Source organism: Malania oleifera, chromosome 13 (assembly GCF_029873635.1).
Source record: "Malania oleifera isolate guangnan ecotype guangnan chromosome 13, ASM2987363v1, whole genome shotgun sequence".
In the NCBI taxonomy this organism is placed as follows: Eukaryota; Viridiplantae; Streptophyta; class Magnoliopsida; order Santalales; family Ximeniaceae; genus Malania; species Malania oleifera.
In genome coordinates this window covers 84,319,723-84,334,912 of record NC_080429.1, presented here as the reverse complement: position 1 = coordinate 84,334,912, position 15,190 = coordinate 84,319,723, and the positions used below count along the sequence as shown (strand labels likewise).

General features: G+C 35.4%; 1 protein-coding gene across 1 annotated transcript; it reads right to left on the bottom strand.

Annotated features, from left to right (window-relative positions):
* Positions 1-1,722: 1,722 nt before the first annotated feature.
* LOC131146381 (uncharacterized) lies at positions 1,723-6,671 on the bottom strand. The gene is made up of 11 exons (XM_058095967.1): positions 6,461-6,671; positions 6,224-6,378; positions 5,590-5,673; positions 4,798-4,887; positions 4,645-4,687; positions 4,433-4,539; positions 4,217-4,312; positions 3,350-3,463; positions 3,158-3,246; positions 2,285-2,354; positions 1,723-2,169 (listed from the first exon to the last, which is right to left on the bottom strand). Exons 1-11 carry the CDS (start codon positions 6,558-6,560, stop codon positions 2,065-2,067), a joined length of 1,053 nt encoding a protein of 350 aa, XP_057951950.1. The 5' UTR covers positions 6,561-6,671; the 3' UTR covers positions 1,723-2,064.
* Positions 6,672-15,190: the final 8,519 nt, after the last annotated feature.

The following is a 15,190-nucleotide window of genomic DNA, read 5'->3' as shown; positions in this document are numbered from 1 at the left end:
CAAGTTTAGTCTTGTTCATGTTTGGCTCATTTATTAATTGAGTTTAAAACGAGTCAAGATTAATCTTGTTAAAATTGTGATTATATATGAATGAACTTTAGAATTAAATTTGAAATATCTTATTGAAATATAAAATTAATATTTTAATTTGTGTTTTTCTATCTAATGTCATTAAAAATTTTTAAAAGATAATGTAAGTTTAAAATAAACTCTAAGTAAAATATATAAATTAATGACTCCTAACAAGCAAAAAGACAAGTCTATTTTTCATCCTACATTCAAAAAAGTTAATGATTTACTTCATAAGTTAACACTTCTAAGCCTCTTAAACAATCTTATTATTTGAGTTTTTTAAACAATTTAAGTTGCAAACCAGTTAAACAAGTTGGCTTGTGAGCTTAGCAAGCCGAGTATTGTCTAGCTCAAACCTGGCTCGTTGAGCTTTTGAGCTCAAAATCTAAGCTGGAACTTGACTCATTTATCTTAACGAACGAGTTGCCAACAAGCTTAGCAAGCCGATATCATCTAGCTCAAACCTGGCTCATTTAGCTTCTGAGCTCAAAATCTAGGCTCAAACTTGATACATTTTTCTTAACAAACGAGTTTGAATGAGCTATTATTGAGTTGAGCACCAAGTAGCTCACAAACAACTTGACTCATTTGTAGTCCATATATACACCATGATTCTATTTTGAACAATTTAAGTTGCAAACCAGTTAAACAAGTTGGCTTGTGAGCTTAGCAAGCCGAGTATTGTCTAGCTCAAACCTGGCTCGTTGAGCTTTTGAGCTCAAAATCTAAGCTGGAACTTGACTCATTTATCTTAACGAACGAGTTGCCAACAAGCTTAGCAAGCCGATATCATCTAGCTCAAACCTGGCTCATTTAGCTTCTGAGCTCAAAATCTAGGCTCAAACTTGATACATTTTTCTTAACAAACGAGTTTGAATGAGCTATTATTGAGTTGAGCACCAAGTAGCTCACAAACAACTTGACTCATTTGTAGTCCATATATACACCATGATTCTATTTTGAGGAAACAAAAGGAAAGCAAAATGATAGGAATACAAGTATGTATGTGTGAGCCCATTTTAGCTTCTGAGCTCAAAATCTAAGCTTGAATTTGACTCATTTTTCCTAACGAACGAGTTTGAATGAGCTATTATTGAGTTGAGCACCAAGTAGCTCGCAAACAACTTGACTCATTTGCAGCCCATATATACACCATGATTCTATTTTGAGGAAACAAAAGGAAAGCAAAATGATAGGAATACAAGTATGTGTGTGTGAGCATATGTATCCCATTGCTTTTCTATCTATATCACTATTTAAAAATGGAAATTTGTCTAATATGATTATAAATTCTAAAAAATAAATATAAATGATGTGTAAAATTAAAAATATCATAGCTAAAATCTCATTCAATGATATTTTATTTTCTCTCAGCAAGAAAAACTGAATTCATTCAAATTTTTTGTTTTTTTTCCCTAATGTTTTCAAAACAGGACCTTAAAAAAAAAACATAATTTAGTTCTTGCCAATCGCTAAGGATTAGCAAAGAGTTTTAAAATACTAATTGCAACCTTACTGAAATGAGTATTATAACACAATAATGGATATTATTGTAGAAAATACATGAAAGGTCAACAGAAAGGAATGAATGTTCTAAATTTCTATTAAGTCCACAAATTGCTAAACATGGACCTCTTCTAAGATTAACTGTAGTAGAGCCAAAACAAATGCTGTTTCTTGAATTTCTTATTTGCTTTTTTCTGCACTACAAGGAATTTTGATCATAAATGTGACCGATATCATCAAAACTGTAATAGGTCCAAAAACAAATGCTGCTTTTTGAATTTCTTATTTGCTTTGTCCGTACTACAAAAAATTTGATCATACATGTGTCACTGATATTGCAGTAATATACCATATACAGAAAGCAGCTTCAAATGAGCAGCAAGGTTTGACGAGTTGGAACCATTTCCTCCTTATTATTCGATGTATCACCCAGTAGAAAGCAGTGGTGGTTTGGGGCAGGGAAATAAGCACAGTTATCATTTGCTATTAGTATAGATGCAAATCGTGGGGTAGAAAAGCCAGAGGGCAGTCATCAACTTTGGAAACAGTCAGGAGGAGTTGTTGGAGCACGCTTCCGATTACAGGGAACTCCTACCAATTGCGTAAAAGAAAGCGCATGATATTGTTATAAAAGCTAAAACCATAACCTGCTAAAATGAGGGAAGCAGCAAAAGGTAAGGCTCATAAATGAAAGTGACATACATACCTCTGCGACGTCATTAAATGAACCATCTGCAAGGGGATGCGGTAGGCTCTCCATAACCATGCTGAATCCCCTGATGAACATTAAGATAAAGTGTACTAAATATAAGCCACCAATTTTGTTGGGTGGAAAATGTTCTTCTATAGAAGAATAAGAAACTGCTTTTCAAGAAAAAAGTGCTCTCTTAATTTATCTCAGCTTGTAGAAAGTTTTTTTTTTTTTTTTCCTGGGAATGTGGTTTTCTACTCTTAGGTGCAAAAACTTTAAAGTTAAAAAATATTTTCCCCTTAAGAAAAAAAACATTTCTCCCATTTAAACGAGTGGAAAAGATAAACAATCTAAATAAATTTAGGACTTAAGTACCAAGGAGACTTCACTTGATGGCACCCATCATTCGGTGGCCAGATTTTCAAATCTCTCTTATGGAAGAATTGAGTGGGTAAAGGAGGTTTGGGTAGAACAGGAAAGAAGCAACCCTCTGGAGGCAATTGTACCGTATTCTTCAAAACAATTGAACTATAGACCATATTGAGTAGCCCAAGACCATACAGGTCAATTTTTGACTGTTCTATGAATTTCCTATGCAGGATCCAGCATAAAGTTCAAAACCAACTCTCACAGACTTGGTATTGTGATTCCTTAAAGAGATAGATAGGTAACATGTATAGAATGAATCAGGTTCCAAAACTAAATAGCATCAAAGAAATATAGATCATAAAACAGTAATCAACTGTAACGTATATTTTTTTTTGCTTACTGCTATATTTTTTGCCCATGAAAAAATGACCAAAAAACGTTTGTTGGCATTAGATGTTAATGCAGAAAGCAGAAATCATAATCTAAGAATTTCATTTTTTCCCTTACTGCATTGCTTACCTTGAATGATTACAAAGAAGAACGTAGCATCTAATTATGTGATATAGAAGTCGGGGAGAGAAATCTTGGCCTACAGCCAAAACAGTGACCTTCACAAATAAGTTTTTTAAAAAACAAAATACAATGTCAGATAGGGAAGTTGTGTGTCAAAGACAAGTAATACACATGAAAAAGCTTGAAAAGTGGTTATACCAGATGCTCCCAGGTTTTCATCAATCCCTTCAGCAGATGCTCACAAGCAGAACTACAGATGTAGGATATTCCTAAACCATCTTGCATTATTGCTTCAAGGATGTGCATCCCGATCTGTGAAGACTAAAATAAGTCAGGAAAGAATATCTTAAAACTTGTGGAAGTGGAAAATAATTATGGAGAAACTCAAAATGAATTTGTTTCTGTGATTATGAAAAACTAGTCTTGAACTGCAGGCGTTGACCAGTTACAATTGCTCTTGAAGTTGAATATTTCAACTAGATCCTGATCATACTGCTTTCGTGAAAGCATACCAGAATGGGAGGCAAACAATCAAAAGAAGAAAAAATAACTCATGTACGCAGTGGTTTCTGTGCCTAACAATAACACAGAAGTCCTTGCTTTATTGATATTACTGAACGAGCTAAATCAATCCACAGCAAGCTGAGCATGCATGTCCTATACTGATTAGCAAAAAATTCTAAAAAGAAATAAAAATTTCCCCTATAATTAATTCTTTTTTTCCAAATCAATACCAATATCAATGTGTTTGGTGGCTGACTTTCATTTTATTTTTCATTTCAAATTTCAAGAGTAAAATCTAATAAGTTTGTTCAAAATTAAAGATACTAATTTTCGCAATTATTTGTTGTTACTTCTTCGAACTCAAGCTCCAATAATCATTGCTGAATTTCCTGCTTTCATAATTATGATTATTTTATAGTGAATTGTACATCTATTGGTTCATTATTAATCCACCTATTGTATCAATGTCATTCTTTACAGACACCTGTAACACAGTTCATAATAGAGGAAGTTTGCTTCGTGAAGGAAGAAGATTTAACAATAAAGGAAGGCAATCCGCACCACTTTGGATAGTTCATTTCCAATCTCTATGCTGATCCAGCACACTTCAACCATATTGCTATCAACAGCCCACTGAATTGTCATCCGCTCCCTGGCCTTCAAAAAAGAATAAAAGAAAAAAAAAATATTTGAGATCCTCTTCGTAGTTATATTATTTAAGATTGATTTCACCATCAATTAGACATTTGGAGCATTAAGTTTTCAGACGAGTGGTACCTGGCATAAAATCCCAATGACAGATAGGGCAACAGCTCGAACATTCTCATAGACCTCTAGAGGAGTCTTAAACAGTACCAGAGGTACCAAGTAGTTAGGCACTAAAGCTGTAATGGTCATGGAACAAAAGAGGGATAAAAAAATTAGATGTGGATAACAGCGCTCATAAAATCTGACATTTGGGCATGGGGGCTGTGGCCAGGAATACATACACTTCACAAATTTCTGCCTTGTTTCTTTGTTAGCAGCAATACACTGTAATTAGAAAGGACAATAAACCAGATGATTTCAAATTTATATGACTGATAGAAAGTAAAAGGAGAAAATGTTCAACTGAGTTTAAAATCAAAAAAAAAATTGAGAACCTGAAAAAGGGTGAGAACATTTGCCAGACGCTTGGCTGCTCGTATGTTAGGATTTTCATCCACGATCATTCCAAAAAATTCCAGAACCTCCTGTGTCAAAGAACCCAACCCAACATCTTAGTTAAATGCTCATTGATGGTTCCAAAGAAAATATATCTTTGGTTTTATGTTATGGTTTTCAGCCAATAAAATATCACCCAGACATGCTGTTAGGCACTGGGTTTGATTGGAGGCAACTGATAAACTTCTATACTTTTGGGTTCCAACACAAATTTCAAGCTCATCCATTTTATCATAAAAAAGCTGACTCAAGAGGGAATCCCAATTCATTGGACCTTTGAATGCAATTAAAGAGAAAGCCCCCAAAGATGCCATATTCCAGGAGCCCAAACTAAGTGATTGAATATATCCTCCAGTCTGTTTTGGGTCAAGGGTTCCTTACCCCTCTCCTCCTTCCATCATTTCAACCACTTGGGTTGGTTAAATAAGATATATATTTTTTGACTATTCCACTCCATCAAGGATCAGATTTCATGCTAGATTAGAGTTTTATAATGAAAATCAAAACTCAAAATCTTGATTTCTTATCCTTTCTTATGTTTATTTTAAGGAAACAGAAGACAACTCAGTTATGTCTAACACAAATACGTGGTGTATTTAAGATTAACTCTTCAACTCTTGGAACAACATGAAACAGGAGATTGAATCATTTTATACAGCTGTCTAATCAAACAAATGGAGGCTTATATACTCATGCTTGAAATGTGAAATCAAAAGTATTGACTGATGAACCTGTAACAAGATGGCCATTGTGCTGCAGGAATTATACACCAAGCATCCTGTTCGGTAGTAATTGTCCGGATCCTCTTCCCTTTTCTGCAAACAAGAACCCCCACTATATCAGAACCTATGGAATAAGTTATTCAAACATTTTAGTGAGTGTGGGGTGTGCCCAAGTTTGTTGGAGACTTTTTTGTTGACTTCTTGGAGAGGCATATGCAGCAGATTGTGATTTTATAGTATCTATGAGCAATGCTTTGCTGTTTATGGTCAGAGAGGAATGCTAGTATTTTTCAGGGTCATTCTATTCATCTTCATTTTCTTTGGGACATAAAATTTTTTTTCGTAGCTTCCCTTTAGCTTATTCCGCTTTCGGTGGGATTTGTTTCTCAGTCTTTCAGCGTGATTGGTTGGGTTTGCTGAATTTTTATTTTTCATTACTTGGGATCGTAGGAAACAAAACCCTCCATTCAACAAGGCTAATTCAGCTATTTCCCTAAGTTCAATTGAGTATTAGTTTCTTGAAAACCAAAAACTAGAAACCAAATGACCAAACATTCAATTTTTTTTTCTTTTCCTTTGGTGCATTTTCTCGGCAGCTTTATAGGCACTGAAGAGTGAAGGAAAAAAAACGTAAGAAGGTGACCTCAAGAAGGAAAGTACTGAGACATCTGAGAGCGGATTCTCTGCACTGTTTGTCTTGAAGCTCGAGAATCACCAGGGGAATGGCCATTGGTCTCCTCATATGCCGCATCTTGTGCTTCTTACCACCCCTTTTCCTCACTTTCTCATTCGCTAAATCTGTGAAAAATGAGAATCAAAGAAACATTCAAACACTCGCGCGCGCGCACACACAAACAGAGAAAGACAGAGAGAGGGGGACCTTGGTCGATTTCGGAATCGTGAAGAAAATTGAGGGTTCTTTCTTCCCATGGTTCTTCTTGTAGGTCGTGAATTTCTTGAATTTCATCCTTTTCCGCCATTAGGTTAGCTTCTGTTCACGATTTACGCGAGAGAGAGAGAGAGAGAGAGAGAGAGAGAGAGAGAGAGAGAGAGAGAGAGAGAGAGAGAGAGAGAGAGAGAGAGCCGTTATAGGCAGATGAGAACTGGACTTCGGTTTATGTAGAGAGGGAGAGATGAGGACCGTTATAGGACCGTTATAAGTCGGCGCGGACCCTTGTTTTTTGAAATTAAATTTTTACCCTCAAGTTCTTGTTTTAGTAAACATGAAAATAAAATTACTTAAATTTTAAATAAAAATTTGGAAATTAGCTAATCAGGTCGAATTACTTAAAAATGTTTATTTAATTTCTTACATAAAAGAAGAATTTACCTTTCCAAACAAACATAACTCTATTACAAATTTTGATCGGACGATTGCGGTGCAAGAAAATTATTTCATCTACTAATTGTTTTAAATAAAAAATATAATATTTTTTTATTACAAATAATAGAATAATAATACAATGAAATATTAAAGTTAAATTAAAATTAATAAAAGAAATAAGTTACAACAAATAAATGATATAAGACAACTTCATGACTTAATGAGTGAGGAAATAATAATAATTGTAGAAGACAATAGGGGGAAACTCGAGCCCTCATAAATACAAATTATTTCTGCCAAAGCTTAAAACTCAATTTTCCTTAAGCATAAAAATGTTGAATTATAATAATTACATACTAGATGAGTTATATAAATGGTGTTTGACAAAAATAGAAATGGAGAAGTTCTGATGTAAAAATATTGAGAAGGATAAAATCATAAAGAATAGTCTTTTAATTGAAGAAAAAATTCGACGCCTCTATAAGGGTCGGTACAAAAGAAAATGAATGAAATAATAGCATAAAAACAAAAGAATCGACTTTGGAAAACAGAAGATATGGTTCGACGAATAAGAGAAAAAAGTTAATAAAATGTGGGAAGAATTTGAATATAATTTTATAGAAAAAAAATTTGATGTTTATATTCTAAAGCATGAATAATTTGTTGGGTCGTCTCATAGATACAAAAATTTTGTAAATGATAAGGATTCTAAAAGTATTGGAGAAGAAGTAGTAATATTTAGATTATAAATTTAGGGCAAAAGTAGTAATTATAACATCATAAAAATGGTCGCACGAATAGGTTAACTCCAAGCTCGATACTTGAATTTAGAGAAATTGCTCTCCAATCTACTAGTCAAATGGGATAGTTACTACATAAAATCAATGAAGCATTAATCCTTTGTAAAATTTACAATTAATGGTTGGAAAATAATAGTTTTTGAAATTATTTATATGACATAGTTTCGTAGGAAGACCAGTACAATAGCATGCACTAGGAAGAACATAAGAATAGGAACGAATTGTGTTTGTGTATTTTAATATTATTATTTTATTAATTATATTGTTAGTTTATTTTAAATATTATTATTTTATTTATTATCTTGAAAAGAGCATATACCTTGGATTGGTTGTATTTCATAAATGCATAAAATTAATTATATGAATGTATTTTAAATCTAGGTGTGTATCTATTTAATATATACACATCTTATTTATTAAGTACATGAAGAATGAAGGGTCAATTTGTGTCTATAAATAGACCCTTAAGACATTAGTACAATATATCAATCTCTTCTCTTCATTCTCATCATATGATCTTTCTTTTGAGTCAAGAAAGTTTGACACGCAAATAAATGTGTTTTTACTGGAGCTTTGGACTCCTCTATTTGTGCAGAATTGAAGAGAGTCATACGATTCAAATTAGATTGTTGTATCATAGGGGAGACAAGTCTAAGGAGTTCTACTACACCAGTTCGTGGGCTAAGCCAAATAACCACAGAGGGCTAGAATCTCCTTAAAGAGAGCGAGATAATCGAGCCTCAGCCTATTTGTAAATCGTATTTATATTTGTATTTAAGTTTTATTGTTTTTATTTTATTAGATTTCCTAGCAATTTTAAGGAAATTCAATATATGGAGCCTACAGTTAAGAAATCGGGTGAAAATGTTGGTGATCTCAACAAGTCTTTTTAGTTTAAAGGAGCCTACTTCAAGAGATGGAAAGGTAAGATACCATTTTACCTTAGTCTCCTCAAAATTGCTTTTGTTCTTACCGAGAAGGATCCGAAAAAAAAAAAAATCGATACCGAAATAGTGAATGAAGATGAGTTGGTCGATCACTATGAGAAATTGGAACAACAAGAAAAATATGAGTATAAATGTCGGTACTACATTTTAAATTATTTAGCTGATCTTTTTTATGATTATTATGATACTACTTCTCCGCAAAAAAAAAAAATCTGGAAGGTTTTACAGAATAAGTATGATACTGAAGAGGCAGGAGCGCAATTTTTCGCTATCAAATGGTGGACGAAAAATCAATTGTGGAGCAAGCACAAGACTTTCAAATGATTGTGGCAGAGGTTACACCGGAAGGGATCAATATTGGAGACAATCTCGTTGTGGCTGAAATTATTGACAAGTTACCTCCATCTTTGAGAGAATTCCAGAAGAGCATATGCCACAAACAAAAAGATTTGTCTTTTGAAACTTTGATCACTCAAATTTGCGTAGAGGAGGAGGCAAGAGGGCAAGATGCAATTATGCAAGAAAATGGTAATACCAATAACGATAATACCACAAAGGTAAATTTAATTGCTTCCGAACATAATACTTTGCCCAAAAGTATTTTTCCTAAAAACCCTCAATTAAAGCCTATGAGGATAAATATGAAAAATAACAGTAAACCTCCCAAAATGAATAGGGGCAACCCTAATCAAAATAATTTGAACCAAGGACCCCCTTACAATCATAACAAGAAAAACAACAATGTTTGTTTTGTTTGTGACAAAAGTGGGCATATTGCTCGAATTTGAAAATTTTGAAAATGTGGGCCTATTCCTCAATCTAATATAGTTAAGGAACCATTTGTGGCAATGTTTACTGATATAAATATGATCCATAGTATTAAGGGGTGGTGGGCAGACTCAAGTGCTAATAGGCATGTCTATTATAATAAGTCTAGGTTCAAGATTTACACTCCTTCTAAGGAGCCAAAAACTATTATTCTTGGAGATTTACATATTATAAGCTTCTATGTGAATGACTTGCTCATTTTTTTGTTCAAATTTACATGCCATAAATAAAATAAAAACTATACTCAAGAACATTTTGAGATGAAAGATTTAAGTGTGGCTAATGTTATTTTAGGCATGAAAATTACAAAATCGTGCAATGGTATATTTCTTAATCAGTCGCATTACATTGACATTTTTTTTTATGGTTATAATAAGTGCAAGCGTGCTACTACTCCTTTTAATTCAAGTAATCACTTATTAATCACTTATTTTATGTTGATAATGAAAACGAAGTGGTTAATCAAAAAGAATATAGAAGCATTATTGGTAGCCTGAGATATGCAACTGATTTTATTAGATCTGACATTGCATATGCAGTAAGGATACTTAATAGATTTTCGATCAAGACGGGTAGAGAACACTGAAATGCTCTTGAACGTGTAATGAAATATTTAATTGGTATAAAAAATTATGGCTTATTTTTTTACTATCCTGCTATACTTTAAGGTTTTTGTGATGCTAATTGGAATATTTTGTTAGGTGATTCTCTCTCTACCACTGGTTATATTTTTAGTTTAGGTGATGGTGCTATTTGCTGGAAATCTAAAAAATAAACAATTATTGCTAACTCAACTATGGAAGCTGAGCTTATTGCTTTAGCATCAGCTAGTGAAGAAGCAAATTGATTGAGAGATATATTGTATGAAATTCCATTTTGGGAAAAACCAATACCACCTATCCTAATTAATTGTGATAGTATTGATGCAATTGGCAGAGTTAATAACCATTATTATAAAGGTAAATCTAGACCCATAAGAAGAAAACGCAGTACCGTGAGATTATATTTGAGTAGTGGCATCATTAATGCGAGTTATATAAAATCTTTTGAAAATCTTGTAGATTCATTAACCAAGGCCTTAGCAAGAGAAAGGGTTTGGAATACATCAAGGATGGGATTAAAGCCCATAAAATTATGAACCACGTATGAGGATACCCAACCCAAGGACCAAAGATCCTATAATTGTGTTGAATGGGAATAAAAAATCATATGGTGATCGTAAGAAGTGCACTATTATTTTAAGTTCATCTCCTTGATGTAAGTGCATTTATCCTATAACGAAGGAGGTTGAGTTTTTAAAACTCTTAATGATAATATGTATCTCTTATGAGTGGGGTGTTAGAGTTACAGGAGCACCCTTGACAGATTTCACCTATGTGAGCATGAGAGTGTGGTCGCTCTTTATGAGAATTGAGCTTATTCTCAAATATGCTTATGAAATTGAGATTAACACAAGGTCGAAACGTGCTAGCTATTAAAGCTTATATCAACATCTGAATGATTATATGTGAGCAGTAATATTTTATTTCTCTTAAGCAGTCATAGTCCGAGTCTGAGACCACTACGGTTCTAGAGTAAAAATTATTGTCACTAAGTGAAAGTTCAATGCAGAGCACACCTTCATTATGCATAATTATTCATCTTTAATTGTTAAACTCTCTACATGCATGGTACATACACAATATTAAAATGAGGGGGAAATTTTTAGTGTCTTTTAATATTATTATTTTATTAATTATATTGTTAGTGTATTTTAAATATTATTATTTTATTTATTATCTTGGAGAGCATGTACCTTGGATTGGGTTATGTATCTATATTTAATTAGGTCATTCATTCATGTATTTCATAAATACATAAAATTAATTATATGAATATATCTTAAATCTAGGTGTGTATCTATTTAATATGTATACATCTCATTTATTAAGTACATGGAGAATGAATTTCATTTTGTGCCTACAAATAGACCCTTAAGACATTAGCACAACATGTCAATTTCTTCTCTTCATTCTCATCATATCATCCTTCTTTTGAGTCTGGGAACCTACTTGAAAAATTTGTGCCCTAACTGTTGCTCGCGTTTTCTTGCGAGCCGCCATCGCCGGACGTAATCTCTGTCGCTCGCGTGACCTCGTTCGCCAGTCGTCGCGTCTGGATCTCCGGGAGATTGGGTGGGACTGCCTTGCGAGCCGTCGTTAACTCGTCGCTCGCGTGTTCTGGCCTGCCGCCTTCACCGGACTATTGCTCGCGTGTTTTTGGGAGCCGCCGTCGCCGAACGTCTCTGTCGCTCGCGTCTCCTGGCCTGCCATCTTCGCCGGACAGTTGCTCTCGTTTCTTGCGAGCTGCCGTCGCTGGACATATTCTCTGTCGCTCGCGTGGCCTCGTCGCCAGTCGTCGCGTTTGGATCTCCGGGAGATTGGGTGGGACTGCCTTGCCGTCGCCAGTGGAGATTTGGCCTTGCAGCAGCGGCGTTTCGCGTCTCCTAGCAACGGAGTTCCGACAGTGTTTTTGCCTCCGGCGTTGGCAGCGATTGGCTCCGGCGTGGTTGCGAGGAGTGTTAGGGAAAAGACGTAGCCGGCGAATTTGCACAAGAAACATACGGGAACGGCAGACGTAGATCTACGGGACTGCAGGTTTGGTTTTTTATTTTTATTTTTTATTTGTTATTTTTTATTTATTATTTGTATTCGCTTTTCGGTGGTCAATATGGAAAACAAGTAACTTATTTTTTAGACATGACTGAACCATCTTCGGTAACTGTTACCGGAGGGTTGAGGGGAGGTGTCGATGCTAGTATACGGGAGACAGGGAGTAGTTCGGGGGATGTTAAGATCGAAAAGGGGGAAGGTTTCGTTGGGGGAAAATCGTTTGCGGAAACCTTGAAGAGGCCAATTCCATCTTCAAAATTCAAAATCCCATTGAGAAAACCGGAAGTAATTAATGGAGAATTAGGTTTTGTTTTGTCAGATGTGGAGATGAAAAAGGCTGCGGAGGATCTGAAGTTTGCATTGGTGCTTAAATTTCTTTCTGCAAGGCCGTCTATTGATGTCCTTCGAAGGCATATTATCCAATCTTGGGGTCTCTCTGAAGTCCCCATGATAAGTTTCATGAATAACTACCATGTTCTGTTGCATTTGGTAAATGAAAAGGACCATGTTCTGTTGCATTTGGTAAATGAAAAGGACTACATTCATGCATGGGCATGAGAAGGAAGATGGGTGGCAGGGTGCCAATTTCGGCTTTTTAATTGGTCCGTGAATTTTGATGTCAACAAGGAGCCATCAATCGCACCTCAATGGATTTTCTTACCAGGTCTGCCTTTACATTTATATAGAATGGACTGTTTACAGAGTTTGGCCACAAGATTTGGTAGATTCTTGGGAACGGATAATGCCATGTTATATTAAACACGAGCTACGGGTGCGAGATTATGTGTTGAAGTGGATTTGCAGAAGGATCCTGTGGAGGGTTTTCCGTTGATGGTAGGACAAAAACAGAATTGGCAAAGGGTAATATATGAGAAGAGGGGTTTCTATTGTAACAAATGTTGTAGACAAGGTCACACTGAAGTAGTATGCCGGTTTGGAGTTAAGTCTAAGGATAAAAGGAAGGTAGGTATGAGAAAGGAGGTAGATGAGATGGTTTGGAAAAAAGTGAATAGAAAAGAGAATATGATAGTTGAAGAGGAAGATCCTATTTTGAAGAGTCAGGAACAACGGATGGAGGAGAAGAAGGATGGAAACGTGAATGATCCGTCGAAGGTGATTGAGAAAAATAAAGAAATTGTGAATGAGATTAATAATGTGGGTACTAAAAAAGTGGAGGAAGTTAATTTGGTAGAGAAAAATAGTGGAGAGAAAGTCGAGCGTTGTAAAGACCAGAAGGCAGGGGTGCAGGTAGAACGGGGAGGTTGTTCTAGGTCTGTTCAGGAAATTGGAGTTGTTGATGAAGGCGGGAGGGGAAAAGTTGAAAAGGATAAGGATGAAGAGTTGGTTTTAGTGGAGGAAGTGGATGAGAGAGAGGGTGAAGTGGAGGGTGGATTGTGGAGGGATAATTATGATGTGGTATCTGAGGGAGATTTGGAGGTTTGCATTGATACTCAAAAAGAATATTATTCTGATCCAGGTAATGTGACAGTGGGTGAATCAGAAGGAATAAAGAAAAATGATGGACAAGTGAGAAAGTCTAAGAGGTCTAAGGCAGTACCTCAAAAGTTGAACCTATGATTGAAAAAATTATGTTTTGGAATATAAGAGGGTTGGGCACGTCGAGGAGAAGATTGAAACAAATCATGAAGGATCAGAAAGTTTCGATTTTGGCAGTCTCGGAACCTTTTCAAGATATAGAAAAGATACAAAGGTGGGCGATGTATTTGCAATTTACTAACTTTTGCTCTAATGTAGAGGAAGGTGGAAAGATTTGGTTGTTCTGGAAAGATGATGTTCAAGTGGATTGGGTGGGTACCTTAAATCAATGTGTGATAGTTTTGGTAACAGATGATAGAGACTCCTTGCTTCTTACTTTTGTATATGCTAAATGTTATCATATTGAGAGAAGAGATTTATGGGAACAGCTTCAGGGGATGTCGAGTGTTGACGTGGCTTGGGTTGTTATGGGAGATTTTAATGTAATTCGGTCAGATGAGGAAAGGGTGGGAGGTAGACCTCGCTTGGGTTCGTCTATGGCTGAATTCAATGGTTGTATTAATAGTTGTGGGTTATTGGACCTCAAATTCGAAAGAAGTCAATTTTCATGGTGTAATGGCCAACAAGGTTTGAGAAGAAGTTGGGCGAAACTAGACAGGGTGTTGATTAATAATGTTTTTTCTATAAAATATGGTGAAGCTAAGACTTCTTTGTTGAAAAGAAATACTTCAGATCATTCACCTATCTTATTACAGCTGCGTGCGAGTATGGAGAGGTATGGACCAGCGCCGTTTAGGTTTCAGAACATGTGGACGTCACATAGGGATTTTTTGGAAATGGTTGAATCATCATGGAGAGAACACATTGTGGTAGATTCAGGATTGTGTAAATTGGCGGGTAAATTAAAAAGGCTAAAACAAAGGCTTAGGGTGTGGAACAAACAGATCTTCGGTCGTGTTGGTAGTTTTATTCAAGAGTTGGAGGAAAGGGTGGAAAATTATGAGAATTTACTGCAGACAGAATACTCGGAATCAGTTGAAGAAGAGTTCCTTGTGTCTAAAACTGAATTGGAGGTTTGGTATAGAAGGGAAGAGGTTCGATTGGCGCAACAAGCAAAGGTGAAATGGTTGATAGACGGGGATCAAAATTCAAAGTTTTTCCATGCTGTGATGACGCAAAAGAGACGAAATTCTTGTGTAAATTCAATGACGCTTCCTGATGGTTCGGTGTTAGAAAATATGCAGATGGTTCATGATGGGGCTGTGAAGTATTTTGAGCAATTCTTAGGGCAAAATAGTTCGGTGCAAAGGTCAAACCTAGAAGAGATTATCCAGTCGGTAGTTTCTGAGGAGTCTATAGGTCAGCTAAGTGAAGACCCAACTGAGGAGGAGGTTTATGAAACTGTTTCGTCTATTTCTGTGAATAGTAGCCCAGGACCTGATGGGTTTGGGTCTTCTTTTTATATTACCTGTTGGAAGATTATTAAAAATGATGTGATGGATGCGGTAAAAGAATTCTTCAGAGGTGATATGTTGCCTCGGTATTTTTGTTCCTCTTATATAG